A 23,414-nucleotide genomic window follows, 5' to 3' on the forward strand; every position below is an offset into this window, starting at 1 on the left:
GGCTTTCAGAGCCTCTTGTAGGCCACCCCCTCATTTCACAGATGAGGAAACTGAGGCCCAGGGAAATTGACTTGCCAATATTCATACAGATAGTAAGTGTATGAAGTGGGATTTGAACCCAGGGCTTTCTGATCCCAGCTCCAACACTCTATCCACACTGCCTCTTTGAGGATTTTATTGGAGGAAATAAGTTCATCCAATAAGCTTTTATAGAATGCCTATTCAATTAGAGAATCACAGCTTGTCAGAGATGAAAGGGACCTCCAAGGCTGAGCCAGAATCCTCTCTGCTTTGCATGAAGATGTCCACTGAGGCGGAGCCCACTGTCTTCCACGGTAGACTATTCTACCTTTGGACATCTTCTGTGTACCACCTTGGGGTCCAAAGGCAAAACCACAATACGTCTTGCTCTCTAGGAGCTTATATTCAATTGGGAGAAATGGCATGTCTGCATCTAAGTAAATGGGCAATGGGGAAAGCGCCCACAAGCAACCCATCCTGTCTGGAGCCTTGATTTGGAGTGGAAAGGACTGTGAAGGTCATTGAGTCACACCCTCTCACTGTAGAGAAGAGGAAACTGAGGCACACCGAGGTGAAGCCACTTGGCCAACGACACTCAGCTACTAAGGTTCTGAGGCTTGAAATGAGCCCAGGTGCTCCTGACTCCCAACACGCTGCCTTCTTCTCTTCCTTATTAACATCCTCCTCTTCCTCCTCCTGGCTTATATGATCCCTCTTAGCCGCTGGTTCCACCCTGCACACTTCCCCCACCTCACCCGTTGGTGGGCTTGGAGATATCTTCCCACCTTCCCTTCCTTCTTCTCCCCTCATCTGGGATCTTTCCGATGTACAGCTTAGACTGCATTACTGGGAGGCAGGAGGGACCCGATCACCTGGTTCAGTGGACAGTGCAGGCTATTATCATATCTAGTTTACAGATGAGAAAATGGCAGCCCAGAGAAGTTGTTTATGGTCACCCAGCTAGGAAGAGATGGGCCAGCGAGCTGAACCTGGGCTGCCGGCCGAGGCAAGGTGCACCCCAACATATGTAATAATACTTGGGGACCATTAGGCCAGCCATGGAAAGCGGGAGCGAGGAGACAGAACATGTCCCAGCATCATTTCCCCTGATTTTGTTGTCTCATCAGTGAAAACTACATTTGACGAGGCTTATTAAAGAGACAACATTATTGCAGAGTGATTTAAGGGCCTCATTTGGGGACAAGGGAAACAGGAGCTGAGAAGCAGCCAGGGCAGCTGGCTATAAATATTCCCCCAGCGTGTGGGTAAAATCTTCCTTCTAAGGCAAAGCTGCGGCTTTCATTTCCATTAGAAAAAACAGGCTTTTTTTTCCTTTCTTATAGCTCCAACGCCTGGCGGGCACTATTGCAGGGTGTGTGTGTGTGTGTGTGTGTGTGTGTGTGTGTGTACATCAGAATATGCCAGGAGTCCTCACTCAGTCCTTATTTACTGTGGGAACAGGGTCCGTGCCTGATGGTCCTTCCAGCTCATTAGCCTGAACGATTCCCCACTTCTAAAGAGAAACCATTAAGATGAAATGGCAACATCAGATTTAGGGCAGAAAACTCATCTGCAAAGGAAACAATCCTGGCGTCGCTTTGGAAAAGTCCGAGGAGGCAGTCCAGCCCAGGGTAGACATTCCTATTTCATGGACTGTTAGACCTGGAAGGAGCTTCAGGCAATGTTTAGGGAGAGAGTTTAGCCCTAGAATACAATGTCAGCATGAGTTGAGGTCTTAGAAAAAGGAATGTGGAATGTCAGATGGGAGGGATCTTAGAATACAATGTCAGACCCTAGAAGGGAATTTAGAACATAGAATGTCAGGGAGGGGAATTTCACAAAATTCACAGAATTTCAGAGACAGGAGGGACCTTAGAACAGGATGGTGGAGTGGGAAGGGTTCTCATCCCCTTTCCCCTTCAGCCTTGTGCTAATGTCCCATTGATTCTCTGACCTCTGTCTTCCTCCTCCCAAATGGAGAGCAGGTATCCCAGTACGGGCCCAGGCTCTAGGTCTAATTTCTGGTCATGGGATTTGGGTTTGAATTCAGTCTCTGTTCTTATCCCTTCTCTGGGCCTCAGCTACAAAAACGAGGGCAGTGGATCTCGCACTAAATGTCTCCCCCCCAGTCCACCTGAGGAGGAAAACAAGCCCCAGAAGGTGATGTGTCTTAAGGTCACTCAGCTGACCAGCCAGTTTCAGAGGCAAACCAAGAACCCAATCTAATGATCCTTTTTCTACTGTGTTTTGTGTGTGAATCATCCAATCACAGCATGCCATGATAGCACAGAGACAGAATTGTCCGTAGACCAACTCTGTCCTTTGACAGATGAGGAAACTGAGGCACAGAGAAGGAAAGTGGCTTGCTCAGAGTTGTTTACCTAGCCTAGCCAATGGCCGGGGCCAGTCAGCTTAGGGTCTGTTGCTTCTAAGGCAGTTCTCTTTTCACCATACATTGCTATGAATCTTAAAAGAAATTAGCCCCATGGATCAGAACCAAGCCAAATGTTTTTACCAGTGAGCTTGGAGCTGAGGAACACCACATATGGGGTGGGGGTGCCTCATGGCCAAAGAGTAATTCCAGGGGTGGCTTCAGAAATTCTGCCCATGCCATTGGCACCCTGAGGCCCTGGCAGCTGGCGGCTGGGATGTGTGTTAGAGATTTGTTCTAGGTTTCTGCAAAATCCTAAGTAAACTCCAGGGTCAGCTGCAGGTATACTGTGACCTGAGATTCCTATCCTGGGCAAACAGCTTTCAAGGAAGCCGTGCTTGCATTCTGATGATTTGATCTCTTTTTTCTCTGTTAATGCTGGTAGGATGGAAGCCCTGCTCTGATGCCTCCCTTTCTCGTGGAGGAGCTGCTGTCTCCTCTAAAATAAATGATAAACTCTTCCACCTGGCCTTCCCGGCCCTCCACAGTCTGCCTCTCATCTAGCTTTCCAGTGAAATTTATGAACAGCTCTTGGTAAAAGTCAAAATGTTATTAGATATTAATAATAACAATAATGGCTAACATGTATATAATACCTACAATGTATCAGGCATTGTGCTAAGTGCTTTTTACAAATATCCCACTTGATCCTTACAGACCTTGTGAGGTGGGTCCTATTATGATTCCTATTTTACAGATGGTGAAACTGAGGCTAACAGAGTTAAGTGACTTGCCCAGGGTCACACAGCTAGGAAGTGTCTGAGGCCAGATTTGAACTCAGGTCTTCTTCACTCCAGACCCAGTGCTCTATCTACTGCACCTCCTAATATCAGAGTTGCATTTAACCTTTGGTCCAGTCTTGAATTTTATAAAACTAGGGCCCAGAGAGAACTGAGTTGACCAAGGTCACATAAGAAATCTCTGTAGTTTCTTATAGAAATGGCTTAGAGGATCTGTTCCCTTACAGAAGATTGTCAATATCCCCAATATTCCTACTGAACAGAACGGAAGGCCCACAGATATTAAACAAAGCCTCCCTGGACAACATGGTATTATTTCTCCTTGGCCCAGGCATGATTTTGTTCTTTTGGCCTGGATTCATGACGTGGTATAGGAACCTCCCTTTACCAATGCAGATCTGCAGCTTAATATTTTTAATTTTCTGGGTGGACAAGGAAGTGAAGTGACTTGGCCAGGGCCACCCTGTCAGTCTATGTCAGAGGTAAGACCCGAACCCAGGTTCGGCCAGCGCTCTAACCCCCCCAGTCAGGCAATTTCAGATGTCTATAGCCCTTGACTTCAGCAAGCTCTCAATTATCCCCCCGTGAATAGCCCCTGACTGTGTATGATCTCCAAAGGGAGTAAGGAGTGCTGAATAAATCCATTCAAGCTGGCACTGAGTGCAAAAGGCTGGTCAAGGCTGAATGTGCCTGTGACAAATGGCTGGCATGGGAGGGAGACCCCAGTGTGGCCCCAGATCTGGTCACTGTGGGACTGTAAGCAATCCCTTCCATTCCCTGGACCCCAGTTTCCCTCTCCGTAAAAGTAGAGGGCTAGGGCAGATTGTGGCTAAGGTCCGTCCCAGCTGTAATATACTGCAATTATAACCCTTCATTCCCGCATCCCTCTGAGCTCACCCAGAGGCCCTTGGTTATCATCACTGCTTAACCAAGGAACAGCCCTTCCGGTTTAGCAAATAGCACGTGAAACCTGCCCATCCGATCATTCAGGGCTAATTGGCCCTTAAGAAACCTGCAGAAACAATTCCCGCATTTGAAAACAAAGGGCTGCCAGCTCATTTAATTGGCTGTGATTTTGCAATCCTCCTAGGCTCTCTCCCGGGACAGTGTCCCCTCACTATTCCACGACAGGCTGCCCACCTCTTCTTTATGCCTGGGAAGCTCACTTCCAATGCCACACCACCTGCAGGGCGGGGCTGAGGGTTAGGGGGCCCAGGAAGCTCAAGGTCACTTGCCTCTGTTTTCTCCTGCAGCTCTCAGGGATGAAAAAGGGGCGGGGAGCATTTCCTCCCCTTTTTGGCTCAGTTCATGTTCACTATGCAACTTGAAATTAATGCCTTAAATTAATTTTGTGTTCTCTTTGCTCAGGCTGATTAGCACAAATTAAATTTCATGCTAATTGGCCAAAGCAGATAGAACACAATAGAGAAATCTTCGATTAATGCCGATGTGCAGGGGAGGAGGGGAAGTGGAGGGGGGAGATTTGGGCAATTTCCTTAATACACAGGACTTACCCCATGTTTTCATTGGGAATGATCATGTTTTAATTATGTGTAATAATTAATATTAATAAAATAATTAATACTTGTTGACACGTATTTGAAAGTGAAGCTGCCTGGAGTCAAGCCTCCCTGTGGGATCTGGACCCTACTGGCATGGTGCTGGCATCCTGTAGGGGCATTGTGGGATTTAGAGCTTGGAAAGATCCTCAGAGGACAGATAGTCCAACCCTTTAATTTACAAAGGAGGTAGCCAAGGCCTAGCACAAGGAAATGATTTATCCAAGGTCACCCGTATGACTAGTGAGTATCTTTATTTCTCTCCCAGTTTAAAGCTTACACACACTGTCCTAACAGTCAACCAGTGGAGTGGGGAGCACAAAGATTATTATTCCCATTTTGTAGATGATGAAACAGAGTTTAAAGGAGTTACCAATGGTACATCACACTGCCAGTCAGTGGCAGAGCCAGGCCTTTCTACCCTAATCTAGCATTTTCCCTATCTCACTGGTGAGACACATTTTCCTAGTAGACCAGCTGTGGCAACCTATAAGAATTATAGATATAAGATATAAATATAAGAAGAACCTATAAGACCTACAAGAATTAGGGATTGGACATGTGGTTTCATTGGTAGAGCTGGGGGGGTCTCCCTTGACCAAGGCGGCTCTTGCTGCCTTCTCTGAGCCTTTGAGAGTGGACTAGACCACAGAAGGCTTAGGTGACTTGCCCAGGGTCATGTGGCCAGTATGTGTTGAACCTAGGTCTTATTGGCTTTGAGGCAGGCTCTCTATTCACCATTCTACCTCTGTATGCCTATAGGAAAAAACAGATAATGGACTGAAAGTAATCTGACTGTGGTCCCCAAAGCAATCCAATGACTACTGCTGTCCATATCCATTTCTTTTGGATTTATTTTCTCTTCAAATCAAATGAAAGGAGGGATGGTTTCATCTTTGTCTTTGTATACTTAACACCTCGCCTTTCCCAAATGATTGCTCTAAATGCTTATTAAACAGGATTGCAATTGTTGAATTCTGCTTTCTCAAATTAAATCAAGTGAGACAATGTTTGTAAAGCACTTAATACAGTGCTTGGCATATAGTTGGCACTTAATGCTTCTTCCCCCACCCTTCCCTTTTCCCCTTCTCCCTTCTCTGCCTATGGGAACCTATAAACAACACTGTAATTGGGAGAGTGGTTGTGACTTTCTCCCAGGCTCCACCATCCAGTTGGGTAGCGTAGGAAAAGGTCCCTTGTCAGTTTCAGAGGTCTTGAATATAGGGCCGCAGGGATTTGGGTTTGGCTTGGTACAGGTGAATGTGGGCAGATGGCAGAAATCTGAGAAGGGCAGCGAACCCATAACATGTCAGAGTCAGGAACCAAAAAGATCTTGGCATAGTAGAGTATTGGACTAAATCATAGGATCATTGATTTAGGGCAGAAAAATGAATCTTAGAGGTCATTAAATCATATGCCTTCATTTCAAAATTAATACAATTTAGTAAGGATAAATATAAAGTCTTACATAGGCTCAAGAAGTCAACAAGTACAGGATTAAGGAAGCGAAGTTGAAGAGTCATCTTTCTTTTGTTCTTTTTTCTTTCTCTCTCTTTCTCCTTCTCTTTCTTCCCTTTCTCCTTTCTTCCTTCCCTCCCTCCTTCCTGTTGAGGTTTAGAGTTGGGAGAGCTGGGTCAGGTGTGAAAGAATTCACTTAGACCTTCTCTGTAGCCATTGGGAGCTTTATTTCATCAAAGCTTCACGGGCCTGAGGTTAGCAAGGAGCTAAACAAAGGGCACAGATATAGGAAAAGACTCAGGCTTATATAGACAGAAAGCTATACAGCCTGTAGGAAGATGTTGTATTTTTAGAGTTTCATATGGGAGCTGGAGATTAGGGACAGGATAAGAACAAACAAGGTGAGGAAGATGGTTGTCAAGAAAAGGAAAAATTGTCATGACAGGATGAGGAAGGTAAATGACAGGATAAGGAACACAGGATAAGGGAAACAAAGGCAATTCTTTTGGTACAAGATAGGCTACAGAATAAGCCTCAAACCCCCTCAGGGGCCTGGGAAAGTAACCCTTAATATTATTTTTAGTCCTAGGGCACTCTTTGCCTCCATATCACTTCCTTTTTTACTTCCCTCCTCCCTTCCTTCCTTCCTTCTTTACTTCCCTCCTTCCTTCCCTCCTTCCTTCCTCCATTCCTTGACAAAAGGGGCATATTTAAGCTATGGGTTAGGAAACAATTTCTAAAATGAGAGCTCTCAAAAATATACAGAGGCCTCTCTCTCCCTGTCTGGAGGGGTTGAGCACTCACTTCTCAGGGACGTTGAGGAGGAGTTGGGTTAGTCTCTGAGGTTCCTCTGGCTCTGACAGCCCGTGAATCTGTGACTGACTCTGCTTGGCCCTAGTGGGCAGAACCAGGAATGCTGGGTGGAGGCTGCTAATAGCCATGCTCAGGCTTGATGTCAGGGAAAACTCCCAACCAGTGAGAACTGCTCAGAAGTAGAGGAGAAGAGCAAGAGAGTGCAGAGAAGGATCCCCGGGCTTAGCACAGTGGCATCTCATTACTCTCTGTGGCCCCCTTGGGTCAGCAGCCTCCTGCCTTGATTGTCCCACTAAAGAGACAGCGTGGGGCTGCCCTTGTTCACATCAAGAAGGCCTGTTTACAGACTTGGTGAACATAATTAGTGGCACAGCTAGACTGGTTCTCTTTCATCTGGAAACAGCTGGGAGGACACGGAGGTCTGGAGAATTAACCTTTACAAGGTGGAGGGAGGTGGGGGTTGGCAGGAACTCTGATTGCTTCAAGGGTTTGTGAGCCTTACATTTAAATGTGCATGGATATTTGAGGCCTGCAAGTTTGGATTCTCCTTTTTCTTCCCCTCCCCCACTCCCCTTCCTCATTTGTCAACTGCCTACTTTTGTTTATATAAATCCCTGCCTTTTCCCTAAATATGGTATTTGAGGAGGCAGGGGGTGCGTGGGGATCCACACTCACCTGTGTGACCTCAAGGGACCTCTAGGTTGTTGGAGAAGAGTTGGAGTAGCTGGTCTCTGAGGTTCCTTCCAGCTGCCACAGCCTGTGAATCTGTGGCTGGCTCTGTTTGGCCTTTGTGGGCATTACCAGGAACACTGGGCAGAGGCTGCTAAGAGGCTGGATGTCAAAGAAAACTCTCAAACAGTGAGAGCTGCTCAGAAACAGAGGAGATGAGCCGGGGAAGAAGTGAGAAAGTTCATAGAACTGAGCACCTGGCCCATCCCTGCCCAGTTAGCAATGAGGGAGGGGTGGGGTTTGGTAGGGGATGGGTCTTAGAGGTCATCACTGGGGATGGATCTTAGAGGTCATCACTAGGGATGGGTCTTGGAGAGCATCATTGGAGGTGGATCTTAGAGGTCATTGCTGGGGGTGGGTCTTAGAGGTCATCACTGGGGATGGGTCTTAAAGGTCATAGCTGGGGATGGGTCTTAGAGGCCATATCTGGGGACGGGTCTTAGAGGTTATAGCTAGGGATTGGTCTTGGAGAGCATCATTGGAGGTGGATCTTAGAGGTCATTGCTGGGAGTGGGTCTTAGAGGTCTTTGCTGGGGGTGGGTCTTAGAGTCATATATAAATATATACATATATAAATATAGTTTCTCCCAACAATATATAATCTTCTTGAGGACAGGCATGGTCTTCTTTTTTATTTTGTATTCCCAGGGGCTACCACAGTGCTTGGCACATGGTGACTACTTAATAAATGCGTGTTAATTGGTTGGTGGAGAGAGGCACTATGGTGTGGTATAGGCCAGGAGATCTTGATTTATTTGCTACCTCTGGCAATTACTAGCCATGTGAGCTGGGGCAAATCACAGTAACATTGCTGTTACTGTGCACAACGATCTCCCACTTCTTTTCACTTTACTTTGCAACAGTTCAAATAGGTCTTGCCATATTTTTTTCTGAAACCACCTCCCTCATCATTTCTTATAGCACAATAGTACTCCACAATCATAGGCCATGACTTGTTCAGCCATTCCCCAACTGATGGGCATCCCCTCAATTTCTAATTCTTTGCCACAACAAAAAGAAATACTATAAATATTTTTGTACATATAGGTCCCTTTTCCCTTTTTAAAAGAATCTGCTTGGGGGTACAGACCTACTAATGGTATTGCTGGATCAAAAAATAACCATGGTTGGGCATAATTCCAGATTGTTCTCCAGAATAGTTGGGCCACTTTATTATTCCACTAACCATTCATTAATGCACCTATTTTGTCTCATCCACTCCAGCATTTGTCATTTCGGATAAGTATAAGGTGATACCTCAGAGTTATTTTAGTTTCTTCCCCTCTAATCAATAGTGATTTAGAGCACTTTTTTCATAAGACTATGGGTAGCATGGATTCCTTTTTCTGAAAACTGCCTGTTCATATCCTTTGACCATTTATCAATTGGGGAATGGCTCTTATTTTTATAAATTTGACTGAGAACCAATAAAATTTATCAGAGAAATTTGCTATAATTTTTTATATTATTTCATTGTCTATGGTACCTTTCAGCAAAATGTAGCTTTTCTGATTTTCTCTTTCAATTAGGTCTAATTTTTCTTTTGCTTTGCTTTGGGATCGTGACTGCCACCCCTGCCCTCTTTACTTTAGCTGAAGGAGAATAGACTTAGTTCCAACCCTTCATTTCAATTCTGTGTGTCTTTCTGTACCAGGTGTGTCCCTTGTACACAGTATATTGTTAGAGTCTGATTTCTCATCCATTCTGCTATCTATTTCCATTCTCCATTCACATTCACAGTTAAGATGACTAACTGTATATTTCCCTCCATCCTATTATTTTTCTGTTTTCCCTTCTCTCTTTTCATCCTGTCTCTCCTCAAAAGTCTGTTTTGCTTCTGACCCCAGCCTCCCCCAATCCTCTCTCCCCCTTATTATCTCCTTCTATTTCTTTTATCCCCTTCCCCTCCTATCTCCTTACTGGGTGAGTTACATTTCTATACCCAACTGAGTGTGCGTACGCATTCTTTCCTCTTTGAACCAATTCCTATGAGAGCAAAGTTCAAGCATTGCCCGCCACCTTCCTCCTATTTTCTCCACCACTATAAAAACTCTTCCTTGTGCATCTTCTTTATGTGAGAAAACTTGCCCCATTCGACCGCTCCCTTCCCCCTTCTCCCGATGCATCCCTCTTTTTCACCCCATATTCTTTTTTTTTGGAGATCATCCCAACATAGTTGACACATACACATGTCCTCTGTCTGTGTAAATACCTTCTAACTGCCCTAATAATGATGACATTCTTAGGAATTACCTGTATCAGTTTTCTACATAGGAATATAAAGTTTAACTTTATTGAGAGCCTTGGGATCACTTTTTCATGTTTGCCTTTTTATGCTTCTCTTGAGTCCTCTTTTAGAACATAAAACTTTCTGTTTAGCTCTAGCCTTTTCATCAGGAATGCTTGAAAATCTGCTATTTCATTAAATATCCATTTTCCCCTGAAGGATTATACTCAGTTTTGCTGTGTAGGTCATTCTTGGTTGTAATCCTAGTTCCTTTGTAATATCGTAATCCAAGCCCTCTGCTCCTTTAAAGTGGAAGCTGCTAAATCTTGTGTGATCCTGACTGTGGCTCCATGATACTTGAATTGTTTTTTTCTGGACACTTGCAGTATTTTTTTTCCTTTACCTGAGAGGTCTGGAATTTGGCTACAATATTCCTGGGAGTTTTCATTTTGGGATCTCTTTCAGGAGGTGATCAATGTCTATTTTACTCTCTGGATCTATGATATCAGGGCAGATTTTTCTTTATAATTTCTTAAAATATGACATCTAGGTCCTGGAACTGTGACCGGGTACCCTCCTCCCTTGGGAATGATTACAAGTGCTTTTCTCCATCCTAGAACTATAATATAGAACTGTCTGTGTATGGGCAATAGAATTGTTGGTCAGCACCAGCTGCACCTCGTGCCAGCAAAGGATCTCCTGTAATCTCTTTCTGACCAGTTGTCCAAGCCCCTTACCATTTCTGAGCTGAGAGCTCCTGAAGCTGCTGCTACTGTTCCAGCCACCTCCAAGGCCCCTCCACTAGTGCTCCTGCCACGCTCCTGGCCTGCGCCCACCCTGTGTTACAGACCTCTCCTGCAGACCTCCTAAGCTGTCTTAGGCTGGACAAATGTCTCCCCCTGACCTTTTGTTGGCTCTGCTGCTCCAAAATTTGACTTGAAGTGCTATTTTAAAGTTGTTTGAAGAGAAATGTTGGGAGAAATGTTCAGCTGGGTCCTGGCCCATAGTCCTCCATCTTGTAAAATCTAGGCCTTAACTTATCAATGCATAAAATGGGGATGATAATACCTGTAATGCCTGCCTTGCAGGGTTATTGTGAGGACTGATGAGATAGAGTGTATAAAGTTCTATGTGACCCTTAAGGCATTTATACTTATCAACTATTATTTATTGTTCTTATTTTCATTATTGTCAGTTTTCTCCAAATAGCCCCTTGCCACACACATATATTCACCTATGTGTGATAATCCTGTATTTCTCTCTCCGCTCCCTCCCCCCCATCCCAAAGACATCTTTGAGTGATGTTTGGCTCTCATTTTGAGGGTATGTGTGTATGTGTGTATGTGTGTGTGCATGTATGCATATGTGTGTATGTGTGCACGAATGCACATGCATGTGTGTATGTATATTTGGAAATTGGGGGCATTTTTGTGTTCTATAATCGCCTCTCCCTGGACCCTTCCCCAGATCACTGACCTGACCACCGAGCTCTCTGATGAACGCTTCAAAGGAGAAGTGGCCTGCCGGGTCCTGGAGAGTGAGCGGGCAGAGCGTCTCCGGGCCTCCAGAGAGATCCGGGAGCTGAAGGTGGGTGTCTCTGCCTGCACCTCTGGGCTTAGCATCTGGGTGAGGGCAGAGGTGACATCAAGGTCAGAAGCTGAGCTCCCCTTTCCTTCAATGAACAATCAATCAGTCAGTCCTCAGCCACGTGCCAGGCTGTGCCCTCAAGGATCCCCTCATTCTAACGGGGAGACGATGCGTCCACAAATAGGAAGATACAAGATTCATACAGAGCTGATGGAAGGGGAGGCCTGAGCAGTTGAGGGGGGCTAGGAAAGGCCTCATGTTTGAGCCAAGTCCTGAAGGAAGGCAGGGAAGCTAAGGGAGCCAGGAGGCAAGGAGGGAAAGCATTCCAGGTATGGGGCACAGCCAGCAGTGTCCTGGGAGAGGAACAGGAAGTAGTACAGCAGCTGAGCTGTGGAGGGGAGGAACGTGTAAGAAGCCCGGAAAGAGAGAGAGAGAAGGGCCAGGCCAGCTAGTGAAGAAGACCTCCGAATGCCAGATAGAGGAGTTTCTATTTGGTCTTTGTGTATCACTTGGGCGGGAGAGGCCCGAGGGCCAAAGGTGTCTGTGCCCTCTGTCCAGCTTGGTTTTCCATCTTGACACCTTTTTCCCCTTTCAGAGTAAATATGAACAAACACAGAAGAGTTTGGGGTCAGTGGAGAAGCAGCTGGAGGAAGCCCAGCAGAAAATTGAATTGTGTGAAGTGGGGAAGTCTCATTCTGGAGAAGGTGAGCCTCAGGAGTGCGAAGTGGCCCTCTGCTGTGCCATCTCCTTCCTCCTCAATCTCGGCGCCGGCTTAGCGAGCCTTGGACCCCCGTCCATCTAGTGCTCTGACTAATGTCAGAACCATATCCTGTCCTCGCTAGGGCCTGATGCCCTCTGCTGCTGGAGTCCTCCCCTCCCTCTGGGTCTCCAGGCTGCCAGCTGATGGATGGGCAGACTGACATCTCTGTTGACTTGTCACCAATGCTTCTGCTCCTCAGCTCAGGGAGAGGGAAGAAAGGTGTCAGCTCCTGTCAGACCTGGTGGTCTCCTGTCAAAGCCCCCAAGGCACTCATGTTCCAGTTATGTCAGAAGCATTGGCAGGAGTAGAGGGTGGAGAGGGGCCTCTGCCAGGATAGGGTGATGATGACATGAGAAGGCTAGTTTTCTTATTTTTTTCTGTCTGTGCTTTTGTCTGTGGTCCTCCTGAGTGGGCTTTCTGCGGTGCCTCATTTAGACCCGGCCCTGAAGTATGAATAGCAGTGAGTGGCCCAGCGTAGGGAGCAGGTGCTGAGTTTGGCCACACGGCTCAGGCACAGACCATGCCTCCTTATCACCTTTGTAGGGAACACAAAGCTAGGAAGGGGAGCTAACACCTCAGATGATGGTCATGCTTCTGGAAGACTTCGTACGACCGCAGCATTGGGGTGAATTTAATAAGATGGAGTTTAAAAAGTGTTAAATTGGGCCCATAGGATTGTGGCCGTGGATCTGGAAGGGACCTTAGGGGTCATCGAGGCTAACCATCTCATTTTACAGATGAAGAAACTGAGGCACCAAGAGATTAATTTACTTGTTCATGGTAGCAGAGCTGATAATTGTCTGATGCTGAGTCTAGCGCACCACATGACCTAGTCACATTTTGGGTTCAAAAACTCCAGGAATATGGGGCTTGTGTCACCCATTTTAGAGAGGAGGAAACTGAGGTCCAGAGAAGGGAAGTTACTTGTCCAGGTCACATGGTCAGTAAAAGATGGAGGATTTGACCCCAGATCCCCTGGCTATAACTCCAACACTGTGTCTTCTATGCTAAATTGCCTCCCATCATGTGGCATAAGCTATAGATAGCTGCACAACTAAGTATGGCAGTAAAAAGTGTACTCAATCAATGGAGTTTTGAGTGCTATTAGAATAGTAAGATGGTGGCTCTCCCAGTGGGCTAGGGTAATCAGAGCAAGCTTCATGAGGGAAGTGGGACTTCAGCTGGGTCTTGAAGGATGGACAGGCAGGATATCAATAGGCAGAGAAAGAGAAATCCTTACTCTGCTGTGGAACACTTCCCTTTCTCCTGAGAAGGGGTTGTACCCCATACCCTGCCTCTGGGCCTCAGGGACTTTAGGCAGTATCTTCAGGGAAGTGACTAGCCACGTTCACAGAGGCAGAATCCCAGAATCCCAGAATGCCTGAGTTGGAAGGGACTTTGGTGGCCACAGAGTCCAACGCATATCTAGACAAGAGTTCTAGAACACATCTGATCAGGGTCATCCAGCCCCTGCTTGAAGACCTCCAACAGGAGTGAACCCACCCCCTTCTATCATTGCAGGGAGGTTTTCCCAACATGAAGCCTGAATTCGTCAGTTTTCTCATTTGTAAAATGGATTTGATGGCCTTGGGGGGCCCCTTCCAGTTCTCGATCTGAATTGAAGAGCCCACAAAGTCTAGTACAGCCCTTTCTTCGCTGTTCCTCACTACTTTGTTCTGGGTTCCACATCCTCTGGCCTCCGTGTTGTGCCTTGTCTGAGCGCATGCCTTCTCCTTTCCACAGCGGATGACTGGCAAACACGATTTGACTGCGCACAGACAGAAATCGAGTTTCTCAGAAAACGCCTCCTGATGTGTGAGGAGAGACTAGAATCTGAACTGTCTGCCAGGAAGGAATTGGAAGAGAAGGTGAGAGGAGGATGGGGAGCCTCCTGACTAGCTCTGTTCTACCGGCGCTGCTGAGAGTGGATGGGAGGGCCTGGAGTGCTAGACCCCAACTGATAAAGAGAATGTCAAAGCTCAAAGGGGCCTCAGAACAGGGAATGTCAGGGCTGGGAGGGACCTCAGAACAGGGAATGTCAGAGCTGAGAGGGATGTTAGAGGTCTAGTTAGCAGGGGTTGAAAAGAAAGAGACCATCAGCAGCAATCTTAACAGCTTCCCAATTGCATTTTGGTTATAAAACCTTTCATTGCAAGATGAAGAAAATGTTTTCTCCAAACCGATATATCCTTCCTGGACCTAATCTCTGACCATATCCTGATGCTTTTCTTTTTCTGGGAAGGGACCTGGGTGTTGTGGAAAGGGCCCCAGCTTGGAAGGAGGAGAGCAAGGCTGTAGTCCTCACTCTGCTCTTGGTTCTCTGCATGACCTTGAATAAGGCACTGGACTCCAGTTTTCCTCGACTATAACAGGAAAGTTCTGGACTCTCACATCCTGTTTAGACATCTTCTGATTCTGGGATATAGGGTATGAAAAGCCAAAAATGGGAACAATTTGTGGACTGACCTGGTCAGGGGAGGCTTCGAGAATGTGAGAGGTGGGGACTTACCTAGCCAACAAACCCTTCCTCTCCACTCTAGGGCTTTTGGAGCAGACCCCCCCCCCAGTTCGTTATGGCCAAACTCTTAATGACACGTGATGAGTTGAGGCCAAAGAGCTGAGCAGTCTCCAGCCTCCAAGATGAGAGTGTGGAGCCACCATTTGCCTCCCTGGCAGATGTTAAATAGCCCTTCCCAAGAAACTTGCACAGTAGATAAAGAGTCAGGAGCTGCTGCTGGGGGAAAAGGGGAGGCAGTCCAGGCCTTTAATAGCTGATTATCAAGTTAGGTTAGTTTCCCCAAGGAGAGGGGGGAAAATCTTCATGCTACATTAAAAAATAATAAAATGGCAACATTTCCTGAGTGGTGGAATACAAGAAGGCATAGTAGAGTACTTACTTTCAGACGCTGAATTTAGAATTACAGGCTTCATTAACTCAACATTTTTGCTTATTTAGTACAGTTCCTTAATGAGCTGGCTTCTCAGAGTGGCTTTGCCGAGTTCCCTCCCTCCAAACTAGAACACTGGGGGGGACATCGCCTGCCAGAAGAGGGGGGAGGCCTCTGCTGAGCTTGTTTTCAAGGCTCTTATTGAGCTCAGCCCAACCTCCGCTCCCCTGCTCGCAAGGCTCTGAGGCCTCCCTACTGCCATGAGGATAAAGTTCAAGCCTCCGTTTTTGTTGGGGTTGCTGTTCAGTCATTTCAGTCATATCTGACTTCTCGTGACCCTGTTTGGTGTTTTCTTGGCCGAGATACTGGAGAAGTTTGCCATTTCCTTCTCCAGCTCATTTTACAGATGAGGAAACTGAGGCAAACAGGGTAGAGCAACTTGTAGGGCCTTAAAACTCTCTCCAAATGCTGGTTATTACTCAAGAGTCTCTGATCCAAAGTGAAATGATGAGTTCACAAAGGTGCCTTGAGAAGTATAACATGCAGGAAGATGATGAAGCCGAGGGGCCGCTGAAAATGCCATGTTCCTCTTCTTGCAGCTCAGGGAAGCTCAGAACACCTATGAGGAGGTTAGAAGAAGCTTTCATCAGCTGAAGAAGAAGTGCCGCAATCTGACCTGTGACCTTGAGGACACCCGAGTACTGCTGGAGAACCAGCAGAGTCGGAATCATGACCTGGAGAAGAAGCAAAAAAAGTAAGCTGGGCCATCCACTGGCCAGAGATAAGCACAGTGGTGTGGAAAGAGAAGTAGGAGGACCTGAGTTCAAATCCCACCTCCAACCTGTGCTTGCTCTGAGGCCAGTCTGGGCAAGTCTCTTAATGTGGCTGGGCTTCAATCTCCTCCCCTGGAAAATGGGTATAATAAAAGCACCTGCCACATACAGGCTGTTGTGAGGCACACACACACACACACATATTTGCATACACACATATACTCACATATTATATATATATACAAACACGTATATTCATATATACATACAGATACACACATTACATAGATATAAACACACATATATGTATATACACATGTACATATACATATTATATACATGTAATCACACATACTTATATATATGCACATGATATCTATATAAATACATATATATTTTATATATATATATACTGCACACACATATATACACAAGCATGAATATATATATATATTTATAAATACATGCATGCATTATATCTATATAAATACATACACACATATACAAATCTATACGCACATATATACATATACATATATTTAAATACATATCTAGTTATACATACATATACACATATTATGTATACACAAATACATACGTGTATTTATATGCACATATATGCACATGATATCTATATAAAGAATACATGTATAGTATACACACACATATATATATCAACACATAATATATATATTTACAAACACATATATAGATACATACTTATATACATACACACACACAAACCTATATTTATACATACATATATACAAACATATTACGTACATATAAACACACACATGTATTTGTACATACATACACACATATTATATATACACACATATATGTGTATATATATGTACATGTGTATACATTTAATAGTGATATAATTAATCTAAAGACCCGGGTTTTTTAGCTGACATAGCACAACATCATTATGATGACACAGTGGTCAAGAAGATGGATGTAATTTTCAGCTCTTCCACGAGGGACACAGTGTCCAGGGCTAGGAAGGTGATTGTCCCACTGAACTTTGACTTGGTCAGACCATAACTGGATGATTGTGCTCAGTTCTGGGCAGTACAGTTTTAGGAGGACGTTGATGAGAGCTTCCAAAGGAGGGCGACCAGGGTGATGAAGAGCTCTAGGTCCACCATATTGAGGGCCAGTTGAAGGAAATGGGGATGTGTAGTCTGGAGAAGATTTGAGTGGAGGGAGGCAGCATCACGCATGCATGCATGCATGAATGAATGAAAAAAGCACGTATTAAGTTCTTACTATGTACAAAGAACCACACTCAACATTAAGCGAAAAACAAGGGCACAGATGGCCCCTGCTCTCAAGGTTCAGACACAGGAGGTTTCAGCTGTAAGTCAGATGGAAAGGCCAGTGGTCTTTAGGGTGCAGGAGAGAAGCAGATGGTAGTACAACTTTGCTAGTATCATTGTCATCAATGAGGCCATTTGGCAGCGCTGGGGATGTTGGTGGGGGGACCTTTCCTGGCTGGGTCTCCAGTTGCTGTGGCCGCTAAAAGGCAACTGTCAGGTGACATCCCACAAGGGTTGCTCCCCTGGATGATGGCTATCGGGGCCACGCTGGAAGAAGGGCTGTTGGTCTGGGGCACGGTGCTACTCTCAGGGCTCTTGGGCTTCCCGGACCTGAAGTCCTACTTGGAGGAAACAACATCCATCAGTCGGTCAATATTAAGCACCTACTGTGTGCCAGGCTAGGTGCTGGGGAAATAAACACGAGTGAAACAGCCCCTGCCCTCAAGGGCCTTACATTCTGTTAAGGGGAGAAATATGTACATATATAGACAATTACAAGAGAGATTCGAGAGATAATGTCTACTGTGGGTCAGGTGCTAGAGACATTGAGACAAAAGTGAAACCAACAGTCCCTGTTCTCAAGAAGCTTACAATCACTCAGTCCATCAATGAGCAATTACTAAAAACTAATCATGTGCTAGGCCCTGTTCTAAGATCTGTTGTTATAGTTCAGTTGTTTCAGTCATGTCTGACTCTGTGATCCCATTTGGGGTTTTCTTGGGGGACATACTGGTGTGGTTGGCCATTTCTTTCTCCAGCTCATTTTACAGATGAGGAAACTGAGGCAAACAGTGAAGTGACATGCCCAGGGTCACATAGCTAGTGTCTGAGGCTGGATGTGAACTCGGGTCTTCCTCACTACAAGCCTGGTTGCTCTATCTGCTGCACCACCTAGCCGCCCCAAATGCTGGTGACACAGACAAAAATAAAAATAAAGGGCAGTGGTTGAGAGCCCTATGGAGACCTTTAAATGCCAAACTGAGGAGTTTTCATTTTATTAAAAGGCAAGAGAGAACTGAAGGAGCTTCTTGGTCAGGGCAGTGACTTGGTCAGGCCTGCGTTTTAGGAATAAACTTGGTAGCAGGAAAAACATGAGCTTACATTCTTTGTAAGGAGGAAAAAGCATCAGTCAATCAACAAGCACTTATTAAGTTCCTATTATGTGCCAGGCACTGTATAAGATCAAAGCTGAAATAGTCCCTGCCCTGCAGGAGCTTACATTCTCCCTGGGTGTGGAGAGACACACAACATGAGCACTTGAAGGGAGACAGCCTTGGAGCAGAAGTCCCAGGTTCAGGTTCTGTTTCTGCTCTCTGCTGTCTGAGTGATCTTGGGTTAGTCTCGTGGCCTCTCTCTGCTTTAGGCAGCTGTCTCTGGCTCTCCTCGGCAGAGCAGGTGAGATTCCTTAGGGCAATGGCTTTACAGGTCTGGTCCAAAGCCAAATGCTGAGCAGTAATCTGAGGGAGGGGTGGGGAGGAGAGGGTGAGCCTGGCAGGCGTCATCAAATGCTTTCAGGGCTGAGAATCTGAGCGTGCCAAGAGGCAGAGGGGAGGACAGCCGAGAGCCTGGGGAAGAACACGGGGGTGGGGGCTAGAGGAGGAGAGAAACTGGGGGTAAAAACCTCTGGGAACTGGGTCTAGAGATGGGGAGACAGTGTCAAGATCAGCTCCAAGCTGACCTGTGGGATCATGGTTTGAAAGCCGGCAGAGACTTCTGAAGTCAGCACAGCCCAGCGCCTTCCTTTTACAGTCGAGGACACTGGAGCGAAGAGGGAGAAAGTGGCCTGTTTCCGGTTGCTTATTCAGACAGTCAAAAGCAGAGCCAAGGTTGAACCCCAGGGCTCTGACTCTGAGCCCAGCCCTCTAGCTGCTGCCTAAGGGAACAACTCTCATGAACCCCGGTGTGGAGATACCCGAAGCCAGCGTCCAGACAGAGGAAACCATTTCTTGAACCAATGGAGAGGTAGCAGGGCATGTGAGATTGGAAGTCAGAGGTCCTGGATTCAAATCCCCATTCTGCCACTTACTGTATGACTCTGGCCGCATCATTGATCCTCTGGCTCTTCATTTCTTCATCTGTAAAATGGAGAGGTTGAACCAGATGGTTTCTGGGGTCCCTTCCACCTCTATACCTATGACCTTACATTCCTGCCCTTACTTGGGCAAGTCAGTCCAACTCTCTGAGCCTCAGTTTCCCCACTTGTAAAGCTGGGGAATGGCCTCTGAGGTGTCTCCTACCTCTAGATTTATGAAAGCTAGGATTCCTTCTAGATGGGGGAAAACAATGACTGAAACCAGCAAAGGAAGTTGCTCTGGCATGCGTCTATGACTGTCCCGCTGAGGATCCACGTCCGGAAGCGTAGAGGGCAGCTGGCTTCGAGGAGAGGACCAGCCCACCGGGGCAGGGCGCCCCCATCCTCCTCCTCTTTTCCCATTCTGACTCTTGGGACCCCGTGGGCTTCTCCTGGAGGCTCGCCTTGTCAGAGTCAGCCTTGGGGTATCTGGAGCTGTTGGGGGGGGCGGGGTCTTTTCCGTCCCTTTGTTCTGTAACGAAAACTCCAAGCCAGAGGGAGGGGAATGGAACTGCTTATTGACTCAGAGAAGGAAGATCCCTGTGTGCTGTCAGACTTGTGTGCGCCTGTGTGTTTACCATAAGTGACTGTTTACCAACAGGCAGCAAATAGAATTTGTAACTCCATTGAGGTGTGCCGACATCAAACCTGAACACCATTTAGCTCTCACCTCCCTCTCTCCACCCAGGAGTTTGCTTTTCCCCTGCTCTGTTTTTTCTTCAAGAAGATGAAGACCTTCTGGGAAGTCTTTCCATCGATCTATCCATCAACTGAGAAGCATTTAAGAGCCTACTATGTGCTGGGCTCTGTGCCAGCCAAGAGGGGATTCAAAGATAAAAACAAACATTCCTTTGCCCTCAAGGAGCTTACCTTCTAGCAGAGGATACTATATGTCAAAACATGGCGAAATGGTGAGAACAGACTTAGAGATATTAGCAGACATCCATCTTCCCTTTCCGGCCTCTGTCCTTTGTGTAGCGTCCCAGGATGGTGAGAAGACTGGAGACCATTCCAAATGGCACCCTACACTCCAGGCCAAAATTTCCTGGCCTTTTCCTGATCCCTAAATTGTGGAATCTCACTAAACAGAAATCTGTTTCACAACATACCCAGAAATTGGCCATCCATACAACATTTCAACTTTGGTGGGGGGCGGGTCTCCTGGATATTGCAGGGCCCTACCACACAAGACTGGCTTGTTAATGGTGGAAGATCAGGCAGCACACCTCCAAGTGGCCCTCAAAATACACTGTATAGATGGCCCATCTACTGGACCTCCCCAACCTGGGCCACCATCCATGTCTCATGTGTGGGGTACCAAATGAGACCTCCAAGACATTCTGGTCCCAGCTCCTTGTCCCCCTTGGTGCTAAACCTCCTTGAAGACTACTGGCCCAGAATGGACCCCAGGCATCTATCTGTCGTTGCTATAGTGACAAAGTGGGTCATAAAGGTCAGACCTGAGAGCTGATAGAACCTGTTGGCCTGAGTCTTGGGGAAACAACCTTCCTGGGAAATGACTCCAGTGGGACTTCTTGCTTCCCAGTTGACTGACTCAGTTCCTAATTCGGGGCGGGGAGTCAGGCTTCCAGGGAAGTAAATAAATTTGTGTTTCCGATTGCCTGGTCTAGCCTTTCATAGTTGATCAATGAGTCATGGAGAGCAGTGCATGGGGTGGCCATTCACATGCTTCCAGAGGTGCCATGGAGGGTCCCTGACTAGGATACTGGCAACCTGGAGCTCGTCCAGAGGTGGACGACCAGGATGGTGAGAAGACTGGAGAGCACACCAGACAAGGGCCAGTCAAAGGAACGGAAGATTATTTGCCTGGAGAAGAGAAGATTTAGGGGATGCACAATAGTTATGCTCGAGGATTTGAAAGGCTGACCAGTGGGAAAGGGTTTAACCTAGTTCTGCCTGGCCCCAGGGGATAGATCTATTGGGGACTGGAAGGGGCTGCCTCTAGGGTAAGTCTTTCCTTCTTACTGGGGGGGGAAGGGCCATCAATTAAAGGCTGGACAACCACTAACAGAGGATGTGATTGACAGAAGGGATTCTGGTCCACCAGACAATGAGCATTTATGGAACACTTATTGTATGCCAAGTTGGACTGAATCACCTGTGAGCTCCCTTCTAATGCGGAGATTCTGAGATGAAAATGGTCTTAGAAATACTGTCATTCCCTGCCTTCATGGAAGGCTGGCGCCAGGGCCAACGAGGGAATTTTTATAAGGTCTTCAACACTGACTTAGAAGGGACCTTAGAAGGGCTCTTTTCCATCCTCACACATGCCCTGAATCCTTTGTTCTTCTATTGAACTATGCTGCCTCATGGTTTCAATAAGAGCCCCACTATGGAATCCAGGCGGGGTCTGGCGTTGGAAGTTGGGGTTCAACACCCAACTCAGCCTTAGTTTCCTCATCTACAAAATGGGGAGATTGAACTAGATGACTTGAGGGCCCTTTTAGCATGAAATCTATAATAATAATAGTAATTATAATAAAATAATAGCTAGCATTTATATAGATAGTATTTTAAGGTTTGCGAAACAATTTACATAGGTTACCCCAAATCTGTAGTCCTCTGGTGCTATTAAAGTCACCAGGATACCCAGAAATGTTGAATTACTTGTTTTCTTCAAGTGAACCCACAGACACATCCCTGGGAATCATACCTTCCTCTCCTTCCAGGGCTCTAGGCCTGGCGCATGGCCTGGTGGGCTCACCCTGGACAGTTTAGCTGTGACTGGTTTAGTGATTAGTGAGCCCCTTCCAGATTGAAAGGCAGCCTCTTCCCAGCTTGGGGGTCCTCTGCTTTCTGAAGGAATGAGGATTGATGTGGAATAAGACCTTGAATCTATCACTCATGGCCTCATCAAATGTTCTTCTTTCCATCTGGGGCAAGAGCCACCTAGCAGAGGTATTCTGAGTCCCCTGCAGGGCGAAGAGGTGGGTTATAGCTGGTGTTAGGGTGTCCTTTAAGGAGGCAACATGAGCGGGGTGGAGAGAGCGTTGCAACTGGAGTCTGAGAGGCTGGGTTCGATCCCAGCTCAGCTACAAACTACCTGTATTAATTTGAGAAAATACCGTGTGACAAGTCACTTATCCCTGATTGCCTCCTCAAAACAAACAAAAAATAAATTCAAGAAAATAAGTGAGTTTTTCTGGACCTGTTAAAATGGAGGAGCTGGGCTCCATGACTTCAGACTCTAGATTCTATGATTCTCCTGGACTTTAGAAATGCCCCTCTTGAAATTACAACCATGTATTTTTACATGTATACATATGTATTATTATATGTATGTATTATAGCTATGTATTTTTACATACACACACGTGCACACACATACACACATATTTGGTACACCCTGCCTGCATCATCCGTTTGCTCACTCCCTGCCATATTCTCTCTCCATCTATCCTTCCCCTCCGCCCCTCCTCCCCTCCTCCCCTCCTCCCTTCTCCTCCTCCTCCCCTCCTCTCCTCTCTTTCCTCCAACTTCTGTTGGAATGAAGCAGTAACATCCTTTCTTTCCTGGGCAGATTTGATATGCAATTAACCCAAGCTATTGGCGAATCATTGTTTGAAAGGGGCCTCCGGGAGAAACTGTCCCAGGAAAATGCTAGCATCCGATGGGAGCTTGGCAAACTTCAGAGCAAGTTAGAGGTAAGTGGAGAGGAAGAGCCGCGGGCCCTGGGGGCCCCGTGATTTTTCTGATTCAAGTAGTAAAAGCTAGACATGAATTGTATGCTCGCAGGAAGAGGAGGTGAATAGTTTGGGAAGACCTGTGTTCTTGCATTTACTCTGCTCTGAAGCAGTCCCATGGGATGGGTAAAGATTTCTGCAAGCAGCCAGTGGGGTCTTTGTTCTCCAGCCCCTGAGAGGAAGTGTAGTTCAGTGGTAAGTGCTCTGTTTGAGGAGGCAGGAAGGAGAGTGGTTTATTTTCCTCTGCTTTCTTTCATTCCTGTTCACGCCTACTAAGCTGTGTTTCCTGGAATAAATCCTTTGGTAGTCTCGTTTGTGGTAATAGGAA

At 46.4% G+C, this 23,414-nt stretch overlaps 1 protein-coding gene across 1 annotated transcript in view; it reads left to right on the forward strand.

Moving 5' to 3' along the window:
• Window positions 1–23,414, forward strand: part of MYO18B (myosin XVIIIB) — a 352,079-nt gene that overhangs the window by 168,237 nt on the left and 160,428 nt on the right. The window contains exons 25-29 of the mRNA XM_027862330.1: window positions 11,446–11,565; window positions 12,161–12,269; window positions 14,069–14,193; window positions 15,813–15,967; window positions 22,924–23,047. Of these exons, the coding sequence (XP_027718131.1) occupies window positions 11,446–11,565; window positions 12,161–12,269; window positions 14,069–14,193; window positions 15,813–15,967; window positions 22,924–23,047 (633 nt within the window). The remainder of the gene's footprint in view (window positions 1–11,445; window positions 11,566–12,160; window positions 12,270–14,068; window positions 14,194–15,812; window positions 15,968–22,923; window positions 23,048–23,414) is intronic.

The sequence above is a fragment of the Vombatus ursinus genome, unplaced genomic scaffold (genome assembly GCF_900497805.2).
Source record: "Vombatus ursinus unplaced genomic scaffold, bare-nosed wombat genome assembly UNPS02001287.1, whole genome shotgun sequence".
In the NCBI taxonomy this organism is placed as follows: Eukaryota; Metazoa; Chordata; class Mammalia; order Diprotodontia; family Vombatidae; genus Vombatus; species Vombatus ursinus.